The sequence below is a fragment of the Oryctolagus cuniculus genome, chromosome 5 (assembly GCF_964237555.1).
Source record: "Oryctolagus cuniculus chromosome 5, mOryCun1.1, whole genome shotgun sequence".
Lineage (NCBI taxonomy): Eukaryota > Metazoa > Chordata > Mammalia > Lagomorpha > Leporidae > Oryctolagus > Oryctolagus cuniculus.
Genome location: NC_091436.1, coordinates 101,412,444 through 101,432,828, shown reverse-complemented (window position 1 = coordinate 101,432,828; position 20,385 = coordinate 101,412,444). Strand labels below are relative to the sequence as shown.

Here is a 20,385-nt window from a genome sequence, read left to right as displayed (position 1 = left end):
TCGAGCGTGTGCGGCGGCGGGGCCGGGGCCGCCGGCTCCTCCCCGCCAGTGAGCCTGTCTGCCGCTCACCGCGCTGAGGCAGTGCGGCGGCGGGCGCGCCGAGGCTGCCGCCCAGCGCCCTCGCCCAGCCATGCCCGGGCCCTAGCGCGCCTGCCGCAGCCCGAGCCCCGCGGCCCGCCGCCCCCCAGCCCTCAGCCCCTAGCCCGCTGCCGCCTCTTCAATGGGCAACCTGCTCGGCGGGGTCAGCTTCCGCGAGCCCACCACCGTGGAGGACTGCGACTCCACCTGGCAGACGGACTCGGAGCCGGAGCCTGAGGAGCCGGGGCCGGGAGGCGGCGGCGGCGGCGGCGAGGGCCCGGGGCAGGAGCCCGAGCAGCCCGCGCAGCCCCCGGAGCGAGCCGGCGGGCGGTCCCGCGCCAGCCCCGCGCCGGACGAAGACGCAGAGGCGGCGGGCGCCGAGCAGGTACGCGGCCCGGTTGGTGGCCTCCGGTCGGCCTGGGGCACCCCTGGCCCTGGCCCCCGGGGGGAAGAGCAAGCGCTGGGCCACCGCCGCGTGCAGGGGCGCCGGGCGGCTGCTGGTCCCCCCCCGCCGCACGACCCCTCCGCGCCCTCGGGTGCCCCGCCGCCGTGGGGATCGGGGGCCTGCAGTGGCCGGGAGCCTGGGGCCTGCCTGGGGCCGCGACGGGAAGTCCCCGAGGCAGAACCCAACTTGGACGTGTGTTTTCTTTGCTTCTGCAGCGCGGCTCGGGAACGCGAAGGTGGGGTGGGAGGTACCTGTCTAAAAATAGAGCGTTGTGAAAAACCTTCTAGTGTGCGTATTAATGGTAAAGCCGAATCCCGAAGAGAGGGGACTGCACTACCAAGCAGCTAGCACTGGCCCCTCCAGGGACGTCTGTAGCCATTGAAAGTCTTGTGAGAAGAGGTCCCCATCCCAAGTTGAAACGCCACGTTCTTACCTCCGGAAGGCCTTTCTCTGAGGAGTTCAGGGCACTTGGAAAATCTTACCACCAGAAGACTTGTTGATCCAACTGTGCTTAAATCGTTTTGATTAATACAGTTTGCAGGAGAGGTTAGGAAAGAGAGGAATGCCCGCTGGCGGACTAACAGTTACCAGCCTCAAAAGCAGAAACTGTGGAGGTGCTGTGAAGAAGTGTGCCCCGTGAGGCTGTTGGAGGTTTGTGGCGCCGCCTTAGGCCCTCCCGTTACCAGCTGCGGGGGAATGCGAGTGGGGAAATGGAGCCCAAATCCACTGTGGGTTTACCGGAACCAGCACCTAAACATTAGCGCCAACAAATCCCGTTAATGATCATCTCTGCTTAGGTAGAGAGGAATTATAAAGTCAGGGCAGGTTCTGTGATCAACATGTGATTGAAATGAGCTGTAATTTTAAGGAGGGAGTGCTGTTTTTAAATTCTCATTTTAGAAAAAAAAAAAAAACAGGAACTTGTCCAAAATCATACGGAAAAGAATGATGCAAACATGAATATGTGTGTCACCAATCTAGGAACCGTAGGCCTGTTGGAATCCTGGGTGTCCTCTTCTCCCCCTTGTGCTGTGGTTTGCTGCGCTGTTGTTTTGTCTTGCTTTGCAAACCTAGGAAAGTATTAGATACTGTACTCTAGTGTTCGTCCCTTTACTTGTCTCCAGTAACCTTCTACATAAGTTTAGGATATCAAAATACACCGGTTACGATTCAGCCCCACCAACCAGGAACAACTAATGTGAGGGAACCGTCAAAAAGTTTGTGGAAAATTCATATTATGAAAAAACTATGTACGATTTCAACATTTTTCACACTAAAATAAGCTGATCTTTAAATTTCATTTTCCATGAACTTTTTGAGTACCCTCATAGAGTACAGTTTAATAATGAGTGTTTCAATCTGTTTAATTGCAACCCCAGTGAACAAGTGACCATACCAAGCCTCACTATTTGTCCTTTAATGATTAATTTTCTCCTCTAATGATTTTTTCTAGTTAATATCAGCATCTAAATATCACCATTTCTTCTAAAGAAATCTTTTTGATTTTGCTTTTTGACTATCAACCCCATTTTATCCATACTCTTCATAGTCAATCCCTTTGCATGTTCTATAGGATTTACCTCTAAAGTATGTTTCAGACTGACAATTCACAACTTCAGTTGCTGTCATCTTTGCCCCAGTGAATACTGGACAAATGATAGTGCCAACAACCAAACCAGAAAATCTAGGGAGACAGCAGCTTTAGAGGTTAAGTGGAGAAATCTCTTGAGTTTGGTGTCCTTTTATATATCCAAGGGGAGTTGTTAAGTAGTTGATTATACGTATGAATCCTGTGAATGGAGGTTTGGCCAAGAACTAGAGGCATCGGTTTCTAAGATCAGAGATATTTAAAGTCCTAGAAAGATGGGTGGTCATCAAGAGTAATGAGGAATGAGGACCAAGCCTGGGGTAGAGGGTGTGAAGAGGAGGAAGAAGAGGAGTCAAAGAGGAGACTTATAAGGCAGACTAATGAGACAGAAAGTAAACCAGATGATTATAGTGCCCTCAAAGCCAGGTACTGACGATGTTTCAGGAAGGAGTGATGCATTTGTTGGCCCAGTACTGCCTGAGATGAGCATTGAGGAATTGTTTGATGAATTGCAAGATGAAGATTTGTTGAAGTTCACAAAGAGCCATCATGATGGAATTCTGAAGACAAAAACTTGGTTGGAATGAGTTGTGGGGAAAAAGGTGGAAGCAATAGTGAGGTGGGGAGTATGGGTATTTCATTAGTAATGATTTAGTATGAAAGGGAGCAGAGGTATGGGTCTAACTGAAGGTGGACTTGAAGGAAGGTTTTGTATGCTTATTACGAGTTGGAGGAGTATAGGAAGATGCTGGCACATTTAGAGTTTGGAGGTTGCAATCATTCTCGTAATAATACTGGGAATCAGGTAGGGCATGAGTCATTATCTTCATTTCACAGATGAGAAAACTAAGATCCAATTAAGTGATTTGCTTAAGGCCTAGCAGATATTAAATAGCAGTGTTCAGCCTCACCCTCTTCGGACTCCAAGTCTTGGGCTGTTGAAATCAAACCAAAGTTTCTGGATTGGTAATGTCCTCCACTTTTAGTGGAGATGAAATTGATTCAGACCTAATTGGTTGGACTTGGGGCCAGGACCCAGGGATTCCAGTTCTTGCAGTGTCACTGGGGTCTGGGTCTTGTTCAACTTCACTAAGCCTCAGTTGCCTTGTTTTGAAGATGGAAACACCAATAATTATTAACCAGGTGTGCTGTAAGAATCAAATGAAATAATATGCATGTAAATGCTTTGTAAGTGGAAAGTACTTTCTATACAAATGTAGGATGATGATTCATATGGTTGTAGCTCAGGCTAAATAGATTCAGAAACTTGCTAGGCAGAGCTATTTTGAAACTTGTGGCAAGGACCAGAATTTATGCTTTTCTTTGCTTATGTAACATGACAGAGTAACTAATGCTAAACATCAGAGGATCTGGTGTTAAAGTATTCTGTACTTGTAGTAGTAGTGAGAATCACACTGCTTGAAAAAGTGAGAAATTTGCTTAGAGGGTGCCAGTCTGTCAACACTGGTAGGGGTGCAGGATGATAAATAAAGGATTTGGGGCAAAGCTCTTAATAGTCACTTCTAAGTTTTGTAATCTTTTTCATCATCCCCATCAGTCTCAGTGTCCTTCCGCATGACACTGGACACAAAGCACTTTCTTGTACTTTATAATAGTACATATAGTTCGAGAATACAAATCAATTATATTGACCTGCATCTTATACTTTAAAAATGACTTCTTAACAGTAGGAATTTTGCTTACAATATGAGTAAACTTCTACATGTAAGTTACTTCAATCTGATGCTCATTCCATTTAAGAGCTTCTTTTGTGCTTTATGTGTGTAGGTTTTATATTTATATCAATCACATTGTTATGAATGATGTCATTTAAAAACTATTATTTATTCTAAAATCTTTTCTTAAATATTATTTTGCTTCCAAGTATAGCTAAATGTTACAAATTTAATGACAGTTTTCTTTGCAGAATTTATTACCTGACACTTTTATTTTAGGATTTTATTTATTTGAGAGGTAGAGTTGCAGAGAGAGAGAAACAGAGAGAAAGGTCTTCCATCTTCTGGTTCACTCTCCAGATGGCCGCAATGGCTAAAGCTGAGCCATCCGAAGCCAGGAGCCAGGAGCTTCTTCTAGGTCTCTCCAGCAGGTACAGGGGCCCAAGCACTTGGGCCATCTTCTACTGCTTTCCCAGGCCATCAGCAGGGAGCTGGACTGGAAGAGGAACAGCCGAGACATGAACTGGTACTGCAGGTGAAGGCTTAGCCTTCTATACCACAGCGCTGACCTTCCTAACACATTTTTAGTATTATGTATTCTAAAATAAATTTTGTTATAAGCTCACTTCTGTTATGCATGGTAAAATGTATATCTTAAATTCCTTTTAGCCTCCCTTTCTGATGGATAATGACCCATAACATTTGACTCCCACTGGGCTTTGGTGAATAATAAGGTTTTTTTATTTAGTAATATCACTTAAGATAATGCTTATGGTTCAAATTAGGAAAATTAAGTGCCAACAAATGTTGCTAATAAGCATTATTAAAAGTATATTTATAATATTTTTGTTAATATGAAGCCAGGAGCCAGAACTACATTCAGGCCTCCCATGTGGGAGGCGGGGACCCAAGGACTATCCTCTACTACTTTTCTAGGCACATTAGCAAGGAGGTGGATTGGAGGTAGAACTGCCAAGACTCCAACCAGCATTCTGATACAGAATACCAGCTTTACAAGTGGTGGTAACCACTGCACCACAGTGCTGGCCCTGGACAAGTTAATAGTTTAAGCTTTAAAGAAAGCTTATTACATGTTGGAGGGGTATAGGAAGATGCTGACACATGGATGATCATTATTTTAAATTTGTTCTGGAAATTTCTCTGTGAAATTTTCTTGCTTTGACATGTAAATAGAATTTCATGTTTTGTTTTAGGGTGTTGATGCTACTGAAGCAACTGCCAAACCAAAGAGAAGCTTTTATGCTGCGAGGGATTTGTACAAATACCGACACCAATATCCGGTAAGAATATGGATTTTTTTTCCTAAATGTAAAATGTTTCCATTCGGTTTTACTAATTTTATTATGTCAGAGAGGAAATGTGCAAGAAGGATCTTTGTGCCTTTTCTGTGTTTCCATGTGCTGGAGATTGATTTATTTTTTCCTTCAGCAGAACTTCAAAGATATTCGATATCAAAATGACTTGAGCAATCTTCGTTTTTATAAGAATAAAATTCCATTTAAGCCAGACGGTGAGTAATCTGCTACCTTGGTAAGAAAGCAGACTTTCCTACTCTTCTATGATTAGTGCCTTTGTTCACTGACTAGTTTCGCTTCGCTATGCAGTCTAATGTGTCCCCAAAGTCATAAGCACTAGAATTGTGAGCACCCACTTAGTAAATGTTGGAGGAATTCTTTAGATTCCTGATATCTTCTTACCAACTGTTTATCATGGCTGTTATCTGAAAGGTAGTAAGGGTGACTTTTGTGAGAGGAATAGAGAGGAGAGTTTCAGGAATTAGAATTTTAGGTAATTAAAGATCATTAGAGGAGATCAGATTCGGCTTTCTCATCTTACAGTTTGGGTCGTTGGGTCTTAAAGCCTAAATGACTGACTTGCCGAGTCAATCAACTGAGGTAAATTTGTGTGTAGATTCCCAAGTGTCCCCTGCTCTTCCCACTGTGCCATACCTCAAAATTCTTAGCATGTGATTAAAAAGTACTGTTTGTATTTAGAATTTCTTGTCAGTTTTCAGATTTAAGGGTCAGGAAACTACACCCGTGATCGTTCAGTGTTCCAGTGTCTTGGGCAGGGAACTATAGATACAGTAAATCTCCTAACTCTATGTCTCCTTCACAATTCTGCAGTTGCCCTTGGAGGAGTCTTTTCCAAATCCATAGGGAGAGGTTGCAGCTGCTATGGTCGGTTCACCACAAAATTGTGTATTTCATTGAGGTACCATGCTGTGGTTCAGGGTGGGCATCCTAACTTTATCCAAGTCAAACCAGTAAAGCCAGCTTCTTTCCTTCAAGTCCTTATTTGTGTTACCAGACAGCTCTGCTTCCTGCTCTCTGCTGTCAGTGGAAACTGAGCCAAATCCACAGCAATGGAAGCCTGGGTTTGAGGGTTGTGGATTGCAAGGCTTTGAAAATGGCAGACCCTTGCATACTTTGGTGAACTTCAGGAAGGTGATCCAAAGGTTGGGTGTTATATCAGTAAAAGGGAGTCCTGTCCTATGCAGAGTCATGTAGCACGTGGTAGTTAAGACTTAGAAACAGTGTGGAAATGGCCAGATACTATAAACTGGTGGTACCCGGGGAAAAGAATAGCTGAGTTATATTTAGAGAAATACTGTGTTTTTGTATAAAACTGACTAAATGGCCACATCATCAATTGTAAGGACCTTGACAGACTTGTGAATCAGGGACATTTTGTTGTAGTGAATTATTATAGGGAACAAAGGCATGTGGTGAAAGGGACTTTTACTTTGTGGAACCAGAAAGACCCGTGTTCTGTTCCTAGATTGACTTTTTCCTGGAGTGTGACTTGGAACAAATCACACAATTTGTCAAGAGTAAAATGAAAGATTTTCATTTCCTCCTCTTTGGAGGAGTTTTTTGAAGATTACTCTGGATAATATACCCTGTGTATATGATTTGTTTGGGAAAACCATATAGTATGCACTCTACAGCTTTCTCTTTCATTTTTTCTTCCTTTTAGCGTTACTTCTCTCCTCTTCTCTTTGTCCTTTGCTTGTTTTCCTCCTTTCTTTTTCATTGGCATGCATTCCATTTTGATCCTTTCTAGTACTTAAAGAACTATTATAAGCCTCTAGGATAGGGATGGGAAACCTTTTTCTGTACAGATGCAGATATGTAAATATATATGTAATATTTAAATATGTAAAAATATATATGTAAATATTTCAGGCTTTGTAGAATAGTTCTATATTGCAGCTACTCAACTCTGCTTTTATTGTGTAAATACAGTCATGGACAAAGCATAAATGAATGTGCATACCTCTGTTTCAATAAAACTTTATTGACAAAACAACTGGCAGGCTATGGTTTCTCAACCTCTGCTTTAGAGTACATTGCTCAATAGACTTTTCTGTGATTCTTGATTTGAGGTGCCATGAATATTTTTTTAAAAAGTTAGGCTTATTGTATATTTGATGTAGGAAATGCATCTTTCAAAAGCATTATCATTTTGTGCTGTTATTAAATGTTAAAGAATTTTAATTCAAATGATAATATACATTCACATTGTTTTAAATGGTTCACTTTCTAAATGTTTAATACTTAGGTGTTTACATTGAAGAAGTTCTAAATAAATGGAAAGGAGATTATGAAAAACTGGAGCACAACCATACTTACATTCAATGGTCAGTTATGTATTATCTGTCTTGAACCATGTCCTGTTTAATCATGTATGTTTTCCAGACAATGTTAATAGAAAAAAATTATTTATTTTTTAAAATATAGGCTTTTTCCCCTGAGAGAACAAGGCTTGAATTTTTATGCTAAAGAACTAACTACATATGAAATTGAGGTAAGACAGGCTTATTTCATTTAACATGAGATGATTTTATATATTACTGTCTTGGTAGCTGCTGAATCATTTCAGCTGATGTTGTTCTGTTTTTGTATTAGGAATTCAAAAAAACAAAAGAAGCAATTAGAAGATTCCTTCTGGCTTATAAAATGATGCTAGAATTTTTTGGAATAAAACTAATTGATAAGACTGGAAATGTTGCTCGGGCGGTTAACTGGCAGGAAAGATTTCAGCATCTAAATGAGTAAGTAAAACTCCTGTGAAAAGTTTGGGGCCAGCACAGTATTTTCCTATGGTTGGAGTTCTTTATAGAACATAGGAAGAACTTGCAGTTGGGCCAAGAATTTGAATTCAAAAGCGGATACATTTTATTCTCAATAATTCTGTATTCTAAAAAATACAGTGTGTATACTGGTGTGCAGTATGCTTTTTGGGGGCATTGTATCTTCTTAGATTAAATTCATGAATTGAAAATCACATAATAAGAATGAGATATGTGTCTTGTTGTTTTTATTTTTGTTTTTTACTAAAGAAGAGGGAAAATTATAATAATCTTTAGATTATTTTACCTGGATTTGTTTTGCTATATTCTTTTACTTGGAAATTTATAAATTGCATTAATACCTATAACCAAAGTATATTTTAAAAAATATTTTATTCATATGCAACCTGACTTTTTAAGAAAATATAGGGTGACTTATGAGTGCTGTCCTTTAAAATCAACTTTTTAGCCTATTATAATTGTCTAAACTGGACAAGTACTAAGAAAAAACAGTGAAGTAATTGCTCTTTGACCAAAAAATCTTTATGCATCAGTTCTCTGAATTTTTTGTAACTTTCATCTTATTTTGTTAAAATGACTATAAAATGTTAAGCCTTCCTTTTTCTTTATTGCTTTTATAAAATCAGTATTAAAATGGTAGTAGCTTAGACTAAAACACTGAAGATACGGATATAGTGCTTTATGATCCTGGCTAGAAAATTCATTAACTCAGAACTCACGTTAAGGTTGATTGATGTAGGGCACTGAAAGTATAGGTGTATCTCTACTTAAGCATGCGGGTAACTATTTCTGGAGAAAGTTTCTGAGCACTTATAAGACTGCCGAAGAAAGCTGTGTGCCGGTACCCTGTTGACAAGACGCATGGCAAAAGTAAATCTCTGGAGAAGATCTGATAGTACTTCATCTCTCATGTGCTCATAACTGGCATTTTAGAGCTCCTTCCTCCCCAGCTTGTGGTTTGGGGTTGGAGTAACAATCTTGCTAAGTAAATTTTGTTTGAATGTATAAGTGATGAAAAAATATATTCTTCAGCTTAAATCTTCCTTTGGGGTTTTATTATCAGATCCTCTGATTTACAGCCGGAAACAGGGCCCTTTCTAGAGGCTTTAATTAAATAGTCTGGCTTGAGTCAGAGGAGTGGGAGTGAGAGCCAACAGTCATGTCTCACTCCTCTGCCCCATCCAGCTACCTTTCTTTCCTTTCCACCACCATTGCCTCTCTTTTTTTCCTTTTCCAGCTGTGAATTAACTGTCTCGGAATCTGCCGAAAAAACATGTTTCCTCTCTGGGGCAGTGCCAAAAAAATTTTATTGACTAGACTTGAGCAAATTATAGAGGATGATATAAAAACATCTATTCCATTTTCTTCTTCAGTTGAGTTCTTTTCTGATTGATTCATAAATGTCATAACTTATTTGTGTTTTAATCTGTATGACATCTTGAGGTTTTTAGGGTAGGCAGGAAACCCAGTATAGTTATACTAGCTTAAGCAGAGGGAAATATTGCGTCCAAGTGAAATGAAATAAGGTTGAGTGAACAAGTGACCATTATTAAAACTGGTGAAATGTTTTCAAGCACAAAAGTATAAATGTATAAACCAACCACAAAGATGCATTTCCAGTTTTATTTGTAATCAGCTTGGATCGCTGAGACATTCTAAATCATATTTTAGGCCCTGGAATCTCTTTTGACTCTTACATCTCCTATTCTTATGTTTTGTGAGAGCTCTCTTCACCAAACTACTCTCCCTGACAGTTTCAGCACCATTTACTGCCCTGCCCTTTGCTGGCATCTGGAATAGCAGCTTCCCTGTTTTATCTGCTGTTTCCAACACAAGAAGGGTTTTAGCCACTCTTCTGTTTTACAGTTTGTCTCTCATTGTAACTTTTATTTCAAATCATATTGAAACACCCAATTGCTTTCTTTTATAGTTTTGTGGCAGATTTCTGTTAACTGTTTTCATCATTCCAAGTTTTCCTCTTTTTTATGCAGTTGAAGAATATGTAGAAAAGGATACCTGTGTACAGAAATTTTGCTTGACCATTTGTCTCATTTGCCTTTGATTGGTTATGTGAAGCTGATTGCAGATGTAGTATTTGTTTTGTCATATAGCTCCTTTTTGAAAAAATGCACATCCACCTTTCCATATGTCTCTTTCTCATAGACTCATGAAGCAGATGTTGCTCAAGAGTTGTGTCACTAAGTTTTTAGAATATATAGACTTCATATGAGCATAACAGCCAAGTCAGCTCTGCTGTTAGTGGCACATTTTCTTAACTTCATCCACATTCGTATTGTCTCTAAAGACTCTTACATCCTAACTATAAAAAGTACAGACTCATAGAGCTGAGACATTATCTGTAGAATGTTTTACCCTTTGGACTTCTCAGAGCTGAATGTTAAGATAACACTGTTGCAGTAAACACCCAGAAGGATGAAGATGATCATAACTGTGGGGTTTGTCTTTTCCAGTATTTGGTTAATTTGAATGATTATGCTTTTTGTTTTGTCCAAACATCTCTCCTAACAAACTATAAGACCATGGAATTATCCCCTTCCATCTCTCAACCTCCTTCTCCACCTTTCTCAAATAATTTCCTACTTATTCCTACGTAAAAACTCAAGGCAGTTTTGGAAACTAGGACAGGTATATGCAGTGCTTGTGCAAAGTTAATGCCTGAGATTTAAAACAGGCTTTAGGGAGTTAGAGGTAAGTGATGACTGTGGTTATGTAGCGATATTGTGTAAATAAATACCTGGTTTGTCGATGACACATGAGTTTATTTCAAGATTTGGCCAACTATGTGCAATAAGGCATGGATTGAGCTGAGTGAGTGAGGCTGGGTAGACAGATTATGAATTGTGACGAAAACACATTTGGAAAACATGAATCAAGTAATGTTAGTTTTGAGAAAGAAAGGAAAGATTTTAGTGTAATCTCATGGAAAATGTATCATTAGAATCAAGGCCTTTAGAAATAAGATTTAAAATTTTTTGGTAGGGAATAAGGAGGAAGGAGTGTCTTGGGATGTTAGAGGTTGCATTTATCAAGTTGGGATAAGTACAAAGATGTACTAAACCTTTAAATGACAATAACAATGATGATAATAGTTTTAAAAAGCCTCTAATATTTATTGAATTCTTGTTGCCCTGAATATGTGTCTTGTCGTTCAGTTCTTACAACAGTCCAGCAAGTTGCAGGACATATCCCCTGTTTTACAGATGAGGACACTAAGAGACATTGTAATTACACATAGCTGCTAAGTGACAGAGCCAGGGTATGAATTTGGGTCTGAGTCTGAAGCCCACCCTCTTGACTATTGAATTATGCTCTGCAAAATGTCAGTTTTGTATCCTTTGTGAGAATTGGTTAATCAAGGTAGAGTAGTTTTTGCTGCTTTTCTTTTGAGTGGGTTTATATAGTAGATTTTGCTGATCAAATGATGTAAATTGCTGCACTGAACTGTTAGCTAATGTGTGTATTTTCAGTACTGGGTACCTGCATCAGAACCAGTACATTGGTGGTGTCGCAAATAAATGCTCTCTTTAATGAACAAACAATTCAACATCAGTGGAGATGAATTTAAATCTAAATATTTTCCTAATAGGAAGAACAAAAAATAAACAAAGGCAGTTTATTTCATACTTTTTAGTTTCACATAGATTGACATTACATTGAGGTGTAAGGGTTTAATACCTTCTAATTTACTCTTCTTAATGGTGTCTAATAAGATCTTTTTCAGAAAGTCTTTACAAAGTATGTTTGTATGACTTACAGTTCCGTAAAAAAATGCTTCTCTGATCATTTTCATTCCCCTGCTTTCTTCCACTTGACTTTCCCCTTCATTTTATTCAATCCTCTTTTACAGGTCTCAGCACAACTATTTAAGAATCACTCGCATTCTTAAAAGCCTTGGTGAGCTTGGGTATGAAAGTTTTAAATCTCCTCTTGTAAAATTTATTCTTCACGAGGCTCTTGTGGAAAATACTATTCCCAATATTAAGCAGAGTGCTCTGGAGTATTTTGTTTATACAATTAGAGACAGAAGAGAAAGGAGGAAGCTCCTGAGGTTTGCCCAGAAACATTACACGCCTTCAGAGAATTTTATCTGGGGACCACCCAGAAAGGAACAATCAGAAGGAAGCAAAACTCAGAAAATGCCTGCTGCCCCTGCCCCCAGTCACAACAATCAGACTTCTGTGCACAAAAAATCCAAGGACTCCAAAAACTCCTCCTCGTCTGCTCATTTAAATAGCAAAGCAGTGGATGAAAAAAAAGCAGCACCACAAGAACCTGGGGAAGAAACAGATAGGCCCAGCCCGGAGCCCAGCAATGAAGCTACCAAGCCAAGAAACACAGACAAGGACAGTAATGTTGAAAACCCAGCCCCACAACCTGAAAAAACAGCTACTAATCCCACAGAAAAGAACGAGAGTGCATCTCCTGAAGAAAATGAAGAAGGTGAAAATCCTAACAAAGACAATGAGAATCCCGGAAATACAAGTTGTCATGATGATATACTAACACAATGAATTATCAGAAAGCCCACAAATCAATTTAGGTAAGGGAGGAAAAAACTGGTATGGCAATTTTCCTAAAGAACAGAGATGAGTTCACATTTCAAATTTCAGCCATCTGTTTGTGATTTCTGTTGGAAGCATTTTGTGGTTGTTTGGTTTTTTTAAAATTTTGAACGATATTGAATTGGATATTTAGTAAGTTTTAAGACAAGATCCAATAAATAAATATGTTCTGTAGTGCTTTTAGGATGTGAGTTTTTAAATTCTGTATAGAATTACTTTTAAATTAGTTTCAAGGTATCTAGAAATAATCATGTAGTATCTGATAAATCAAATAGAGTCTTTCAAGAGATTACAGTCTCCATGAAGAAAATCAAGAGGATAATTTCATTGTATTGTCATACCTGATTTATGGATTAATTCTTTTAAGCTCTAAGAAAGTTCGGTTTTCCCAGATGCTTTCAGAAAGTAACCTGGGTTCTTTGATTACAACACCTCCAGGTGTTTTACATTCTGATAATGAGATGGATGCCCTCGTCTGCCAGTGTTACTATCTTTTCCTTTTCCCCTCTTTCCATGCCTACTCCTGAGCCACCATCTCTGTCAGCCACCGTGTACATTTCTAGTATACGTTAGGATAATCACCTAGAGCAAAGTCTAAATGGAACAGAGGGGGCTTTTAATTGTATGAGTTCAAGAATTTACTTTGTTTAAAAGAATAGAAAAGCTTTCTGTTAGTGCATAAAAACACATTTTGATGCACAAGTCCCAGAAAAGAACTTTTCTTTCTGTGGCTGTACCCTATCAATTTAACGGTTGATTTTGATGCAAATTACCAAAGAATGAAAAACTAAGAAGGAAATTACTCACTTTTAAAAGACATGTTTCTTTTGTTGTCAAAAAGGCAGTAGTTCCTTTAAACATGAATATCTCAGTATTTTGTGGGTTATGAAATTAATAATGTTTAATCCACAGTGTATCTCTATCACACACATGCACACACACATATAATTTGATGCATCTCTAAGTTGTCAAACTTTGAAATTTGAGAACAGATTTGAAATTCCATATATACTAAGCACTCAATATGTTATATAATATTGGTTAAGGACAATTTGACTTCCTATAATATATTACAAATTGGAAACCTAAACACCGCAATGAGAACTTTAAAGCATTTATACAAATATAGTTCAAGCGATTAATAGGTAAAGCATTTTCATTTTATTTCATTTAGAAAGGAATTTTTTTTGTGTCTCAGGCTCTCAGGAAAAGTTCTGTTCACCGTGTCCTCCCAGAGAATGTTTACTATGTCCTATCTCATATCATGTCGTGTCACCTTCTTTTACCTCCATTGAGCCATGCTTTCAGCAGTGGATTTCTGAAAAATAGTTATACCTATTAAGGCATATGATTTTATTGCTTTGAAGTTTATATGAAACCATCCAATCCCTAACTAATTTTTCTGAGTCTTAGTAGAACTCTTGTTTCATATCACATTGTAGGTACCACATAGAACATTTTTACATTTTTAATTTCCATAATGGACAACTTTTTTGCTTTTTGTTGTTTTCTGAAGTGAGTATGAGGGTTTGAGGAAACAATTGCTGTTGCACTTCAGTTTGATTTTTTTATGTACAAGAAATACATGGATTCTCATTCATGGTGCTTGTTGTTAACAGTATCCCCATAGAGCTCACTATATATTCTTCATAAGGTTTCGGGGATGAGAATAGGTTGTCAAACTATGCTGAATGGTAGGAATAGGATTAATTTAATTCAAATTATCTCACCAATTCTGCATACATAGTAATGCATACATGGTAACAGTATGCTTCCTAAATACATAATCTTAAAAATTATGATCAGATATTAAAATATTAAGTTACCAGACAGTAAAATAAATGAGTATAATCTGAATTACTTAGAAATAGCAGTATATCAAAACTCCTAGAAGTCAGAACATTTTATTAATGATTTAACTTTTAGAATATTACTCATACTTAGAGATTTCAATTACTATGTCCCATTTAATATGCGAATATTTAGTTTCAAGGGGAAAGCTGCCTGGCTTCCATCTAACTTGGTGGCCTTTTTTCACCATGTTTTTTTTTTTTTTTTGATGAATATTCATGTGTGACTGTGTTTCCTACATTTAATGTGCACATAACTTATGAGAGAGTTATTCAATGGAGAATAAATAAGGGGATGTCATTTCCTTTTGCAAATAAAAATTGAGTATCTATAATTTTTTTATTATGAACACTTTTTACATTTAACAGTTTTTTTAAATAAGACCTATAGATATGTATTTATGTGTGTCTTAGATAATGAAACAGCCTCTTGTGTCTTACTCGTATGTTTGGTATTTTTAAAAACTAAAATATGCTTGAAGCAATTTACTGAGAAGCTGTTATAAAAAATTCAGTGAAGCATGGGTAAATAGCTAGAAATATTATTGAATCTTTGCAAATATATAGTCTTTATTGTACCACAGACTGCAAGGATACTAAATATTGACTTGATAAAATATAAACTTGCATTTCATGGCAAATAGAAGCTATATTGCTTGATTAGTGTAGTACATTTCTAATATTTTGTGCTTTCATATATCAAAGGAGATAAAATATGTGAAAATATTTTGAAATACTGTAAAATGATATTTAATTATAAGCTATATTTCTGTAAGTAGAGAAAAAAGTTTATAAAATTAAGAATATGATACCATTGTACATTTTCATGCTCAATCTCCTAAGAAACTCAGAAAAGATCATAATAGAAATGAAAGTGTATTTGTTCTCACTAAATCTAGTTGTCGATTCAAAAATTATGTTATCTAGTTTTATTTTGAATTTAGGTTTTGAGATTATTTATTCCCAAATTCAAAGAGGAAATAGCAACTCAAGAGTTGCTAGAGAGGTTCTAAGACTCTTGGCTCAGTATTAAAAATGTAAACATATGAAAATGCCATAACCCCTGCTGCAGTCATTATATTTCATATTCTTTCATATGAATTTATCTAGTCTGCTTCTAGAGTTTGTATACTTTAATCTGAGTGAAAGTATGATCTAGTGAAAAGGGAAAAACAGTGTAGTATTACACCCGAGTTAGCCTTTACAAAATAAATAAATATCCATACCAGTGGTCAAAATTTGGTTACCTGATAGATGGAGAATATACAGTTATTGTTTCAGTGTCATTTCCCAAGTTTGTGGTTGAGTTATGGTTTAGTTTTATTGAGTAACTAAATCAAGTTTTAAGCTATAATTGAGGCACTTCTAAAATCTTTATGATCTATACATCTTTGGAGTCTGGGTTAACTGGGGTCTCCTATAGGATTTTTTTTAAGATTTCTGGTTTTTGCCCACTCAGAAAATTCCCCATTCTCATTTGGAGTATACATTACCTATAAGATAGACTGGAATTAGATGTGCTGCAGTCGCTTCAAGTGTAGGTACAGTTGTAGAGAAAAGAGGTCTAGGTCAATGAAGATCTAGAAAATTAGGAGAGTTTTGACTACTGGCTTCTTTGGACTTTGAATTCTGTACTGTTGACTTCAGAAACAGATTTGTATGGGTGACCTGTAAAGGGACAGTGTGTACTACCCTGCCTCCTCCCCTGTTCCTGTGATTCAACCCGCTCAGCAGATTGTGTTCCCAGGCTGTGTTTTTAGAATTTATTTACTTGTGAAATTAATAATAATTATAAATATGAATGCCTGGAGGTATCCAGATGTGCCTTAATGAATGGAAACGGCTTTCATTCAGAAGTTTACATTTTTACTCCATTGTAAAATCTTGTCATAAGGAGCTTTCCAAACCACAAATACCCGTTGTTTTGATGAGATTTACTTTGGTGCTTTATCATTTTGAAGAAATTGCCATTTGGGGCAGTAGCATCAATTCATTAAGTATACTCACCACAGTACTCAACATTGTGTTGAGTGAGTGTGACCAGAAGGGTTTAGAGTAAGAAAGTTTAACCTATATTGTTGTTACATTTGTTGTGCTTTTTCTTAGCTTCTCTATATGCTGTAATTTTAATTTTAAACATTCCTTAGTTACTACAAGTAATACTTGTCTGTGTTTTACTTCTTGTTCTTAGATTTAGGTGGATATAAAAACTGGAATCATATTAGAGAAATAATTGAATGTTTAATTCCAATTGTTTGGGGAAATTTGACATTAATTTCAAAAACTTTTATGCCATAGTCTTTGGAAACATTTAAAAAGCACTGTTCTTGCCTTTTTCTATACTACAGAGAGTGTTGTCATCTCCTACTTTGTTCTTATTCTGTTGTGATTTGTTTCAGTTATTTGTGGGAAATAACTTCTTAATATGTTTGTTTTCTTGAATTAAAGTTTTCATGTGGAGAATATTATGATGTGCTTTGTGTTATGGCCTGAATCCCTAATGGAAGTAGATTATAGAGTGGGGGAGATAAGAGTTAGAGAGAGCATCCTGGCGAGGCAGAGCTAGCACTGAGCCGACCCTCCACTGGCATAGGTGGATCCTCTGAGCCCCTCGAGGTACTGAGGGCGCTAGGCCTGTCATCTCTGACTTCTGGAGGACATAAGCCACCTTGGACTCCATATAAAATTTTAATGAACATCAATTTTTACAGAGTATCTACTGTAATTTATTTGCTGCCACTTTATAGTTCCAAAAATTGTGACTGGTTGGGCACCTGCTAGGTAAATTATAGCTATATCTTTATAACTATCTTGGGAAACATTGTAATACTACTCCCCCCCATACTCCACTTCTTTAATCAAAGTGATTTTGGGCTCTTTCATTAGGATATATAAAAACCTCAGAGAATAAGCATTAATGTTCACATATGGTAAAAGACTTTTTCTAACAAATATGGAAAATATTTATCATATTTTGATCTTTTAAATTATAAAGGAGTTGGTAGAACAATTTCCACTAACTAGGGGCATTGGTTATCTAATAAGCTTTAGTCCTAAGAAATCCTGCACCCAAAGATCAAATGAGTGTTATTTCAGGGTGAAAACATTTAGTTTTATGTAAAGGAAAAGAATACCAACAAGATTAGAAACAGTAATAAGAAGCTATAGAAATAAAGGCCTAATTAATGATAAGTGTTTGCAGGTGTCAGAATTACTGGACGTGATGAAGGATCCAGAAAAGCTGCCGAGTGGGGATGTTTCATGAATCCACGTCACATTTGTGCCAGGATGTCAGGAATCTGTGTGGAAACAGATCCCATTAGTATTTTCATTTGAACCTGAATTCTGTTTAGTCCATTTGAAACCTTCCAGTAGAGTGATAGAAGTAATCAAGTGACTAGATACCAAGTTTAATTCCTTTGTCTGTGTGTACCATCAGTGGGTGGTTTTATTAATAAGTTAAATTGAGGAACTGTCTTCAATTAAGAGAGGAGTCAGTGATAGGTGTTTGTGAGTGAAGTGTCCGTCTCCCATACTGGCCAGAGTTGACAGCATCTTTGTTGTGTGGTGTTACAATTGAGAGAAACAAATGAGCACCAACTGTTGGATCCTTTGACAGACATCTGTTTTCCCTTTTAAAGAAAGGGCTTTTACTGTTCTATCCTAAATAAGATGTCTGTTCTTCTTTAGTATTCTCTAAGAAGATAGATGGCAGACTAAGTCCAGTTACTTTTTCAATTTGGAAACTGTTGTGTCCTTTGTAATTTGAATAGTTTAGGAAAGTGGGTAGGATTCTCGCAGAGGTGTGTTTTACTTACCACGTGGGCTTGGACTCGAGTGGCCACCAGGTCTTCTCTGTGCTCTGCATTCAGCGGTAATTTGAATTACAGGATGCTATGCATGTTTGTTAGTACCAATACCATGTGTATGTGGTAGAAGTTGTAACCAGTTTCTGGATCTGTATGGTACTATAACATACTTACTTTATAATTCTGTAAGTGTATGGCAGTGTTATGCCAAAAGTGGATAAAGAGCAATAGTTTCTCTTGCTTACTGCTATATTTTAAAATACTGTTTCTAAAATAATACATTTAGAGTTCCTTTAGAGTAATTATTTTTAATAACTATTGCCAAGTATACATCCTGTAAAGTAATAAAATCTACTTCATGTTAAGTAGCATTTTAACATTGTGCTACAGTACATTATAATGATTTTGCATGATTAAAATATTTTTAAAGATCTGAAAAAATGACGTGCTGGTTTCCTATTATTAAATTTATGTTTTTTATGATTAACATATAAGATTAATATTATTTCCTTTCATCTTCAAATAAATATTTTATTGTGAAGGGTGAAATCTTACATATGAAGTTATTTTTACTGTGAGATTTTTACAGGCATATCATATGTATAAGACTTGGATGTTTCTTTGCTCTCTTTTTACTTTACTGCAAAGTTTTGAAAGTATATTTCATAGAGTTGAATGAATACGAAAGCTAGTGGATATGTGTGTTTTGTTTATTTAAGTGGGCTTGTGTTTCTAAGATGTCAGATTTTTGAATAATAAAAATGCAGTTGTGAAATCAAAGTGAGGAGGTTGCTCACAGGACAATATGGGCACAAGTAAGGAAAGCATAAAGTTGAGCTTGTGTTGATCTACCTGGGCAGCAAAAGAGAGGATGAAAGAACTAAGGAAAAATTGTGGGACAAGTATGAAGTCATACTATGCAAAATTGAGAAAACGTTGAAAGAAGAAAAAAATGACAGCTAAGGTGGTGATTGAGCATGATTTTAACTAAAGCCTTTTGGATGAATTGTTTAGGAGAAAGGAATGCATACAAGCAGTAATTGTTGTAAAGAATGGATGTGTCCTGGTAATAGGAAAAATAGAAGGGTTTTCTTTTCCCCAGAGATTGAAGGCCTGAGGCAATGTAAAATCTTGAGAAAACAGAGATTCTCACTTTTGCATGCATGTGAAATTTAATATAAGAGATTTTTGGAGACAAGATTCATAACATTCTCCTTACGTTAATCCTCAAGTGGGTCTAAAGCAGGCAAGCTTGTGTCTCAGGGACAAAAGGAAGTCCCAGCCTGGATTAAAGCGATAGGCAGTTGGCTTCTTGTGGGTGATTTTGGGCTTTGGAGGTAGTGGCTGAGTGAGTTGTCAGACTAATACAGGAAACACACAAAGATTATCCTGCCTTTAGGATTATCCCCATGAATATGTAGGATTAATTAGAAGAACATTTTAAAATTGGATACTAAAGAGACAGATTACCAGCATGGCTTTAGCTTACTACTCAGACTGGGTTTATTAATTTTGCTATAATAGCTAGCATTCCTCTATTTTATAACCTTATTGCATACATAGCACTATCAAGGAATATAAAAATATTTTCTTTTAGTGTGGTATGTAAAGTGTCTTTGGTGTAGCTGAAATAGTCGGTTTCACCTACTCTTGGATTTGGGAAAGGAAGAGACTAGAGGAAGAAGGAATAAACAAGTAAGTGGTAGACAAGGTAACCCAAATGGGATCTGACAGCGCACCGTTGAGGACGGAGGGTGTCTGACTTCTTCAAATAGATGATGTAACTGTTGTAAGAAAAGTTCAACAAAAAGCGCTGAAGGGGAAGAGGAGTGATGGCAAAAAGGTTTTGTTTAATGGAGAGAGCAGCAGGCTTTGAAGCCAGGTGGACTTGGGTATATTTGGTGACCTCTTCACTTATAATTGGCCGTGTGGCCTTGGGCAAATGGGGTAAATTCTCAGTCTCCGGTCTCATTGGTAATAATAGCTACTTTGTGTGTTTCTTAGAAGGATTGGAGAGAGTGTAGGTGAAATTCAGGGGCATATCCCAGATACTCCTTTAAAGTAGCTGCTGGTTTTCTAGAAAAAAAAAATGCGATGCTTAGCATGACAGATATTATATAGCATTTATCTCAGTGGAAATTAGTCTAATCTATGCTAAGCATGTTTATAAATTGAAATAAATATTGTTTTACTTACAATGTCAATGTATTTCTTACCCAGAAAAGCTGCCAGTTATTTA

At 37.5% G+C, this 20,385-nt stretch overlaps 1 protein-coding gene across 2 annotated transcripts; it reads left to right on the top strand.

Moving 5' to 3' along the window:
- Positions 1–220: 220 nt before the first annotated feature.
- Positions 221–16,802, top strand: OGFRL1 (opioid growth factor receptor like 1). 2 transcript variants are annotated; one of them, XM_051854607.2, is made up of 7 exons: positions 221–463; positions 5,002–5,088; positions 5,240–5,318; positions 7,373–7,451; positions 7,552–7,618; positions 7,720–7,865; positions 11,773–16,802. In XM_051854607.2, the coding sequence occupies exons 1-7, from the start codon at positions 221–223 to the stop codon at positions 12,434–12,436; spliced, it is 1,365 nt and encodes a 454-aa protein (XP_051710567.2). In that variant the 3' UTR covers positions 12,437–16,802. The 2 variants fall into 2 exon arrangements, with proteins under 2 accessions (XP_051710567.2, XP_017200723.3); XM_017345234.3 differs by having other exon boundaries at positions 5,237–5,318.
- The last annotated feature ends 3,583 nt before the right edge of the window (positions 16,803–20,385 follow it).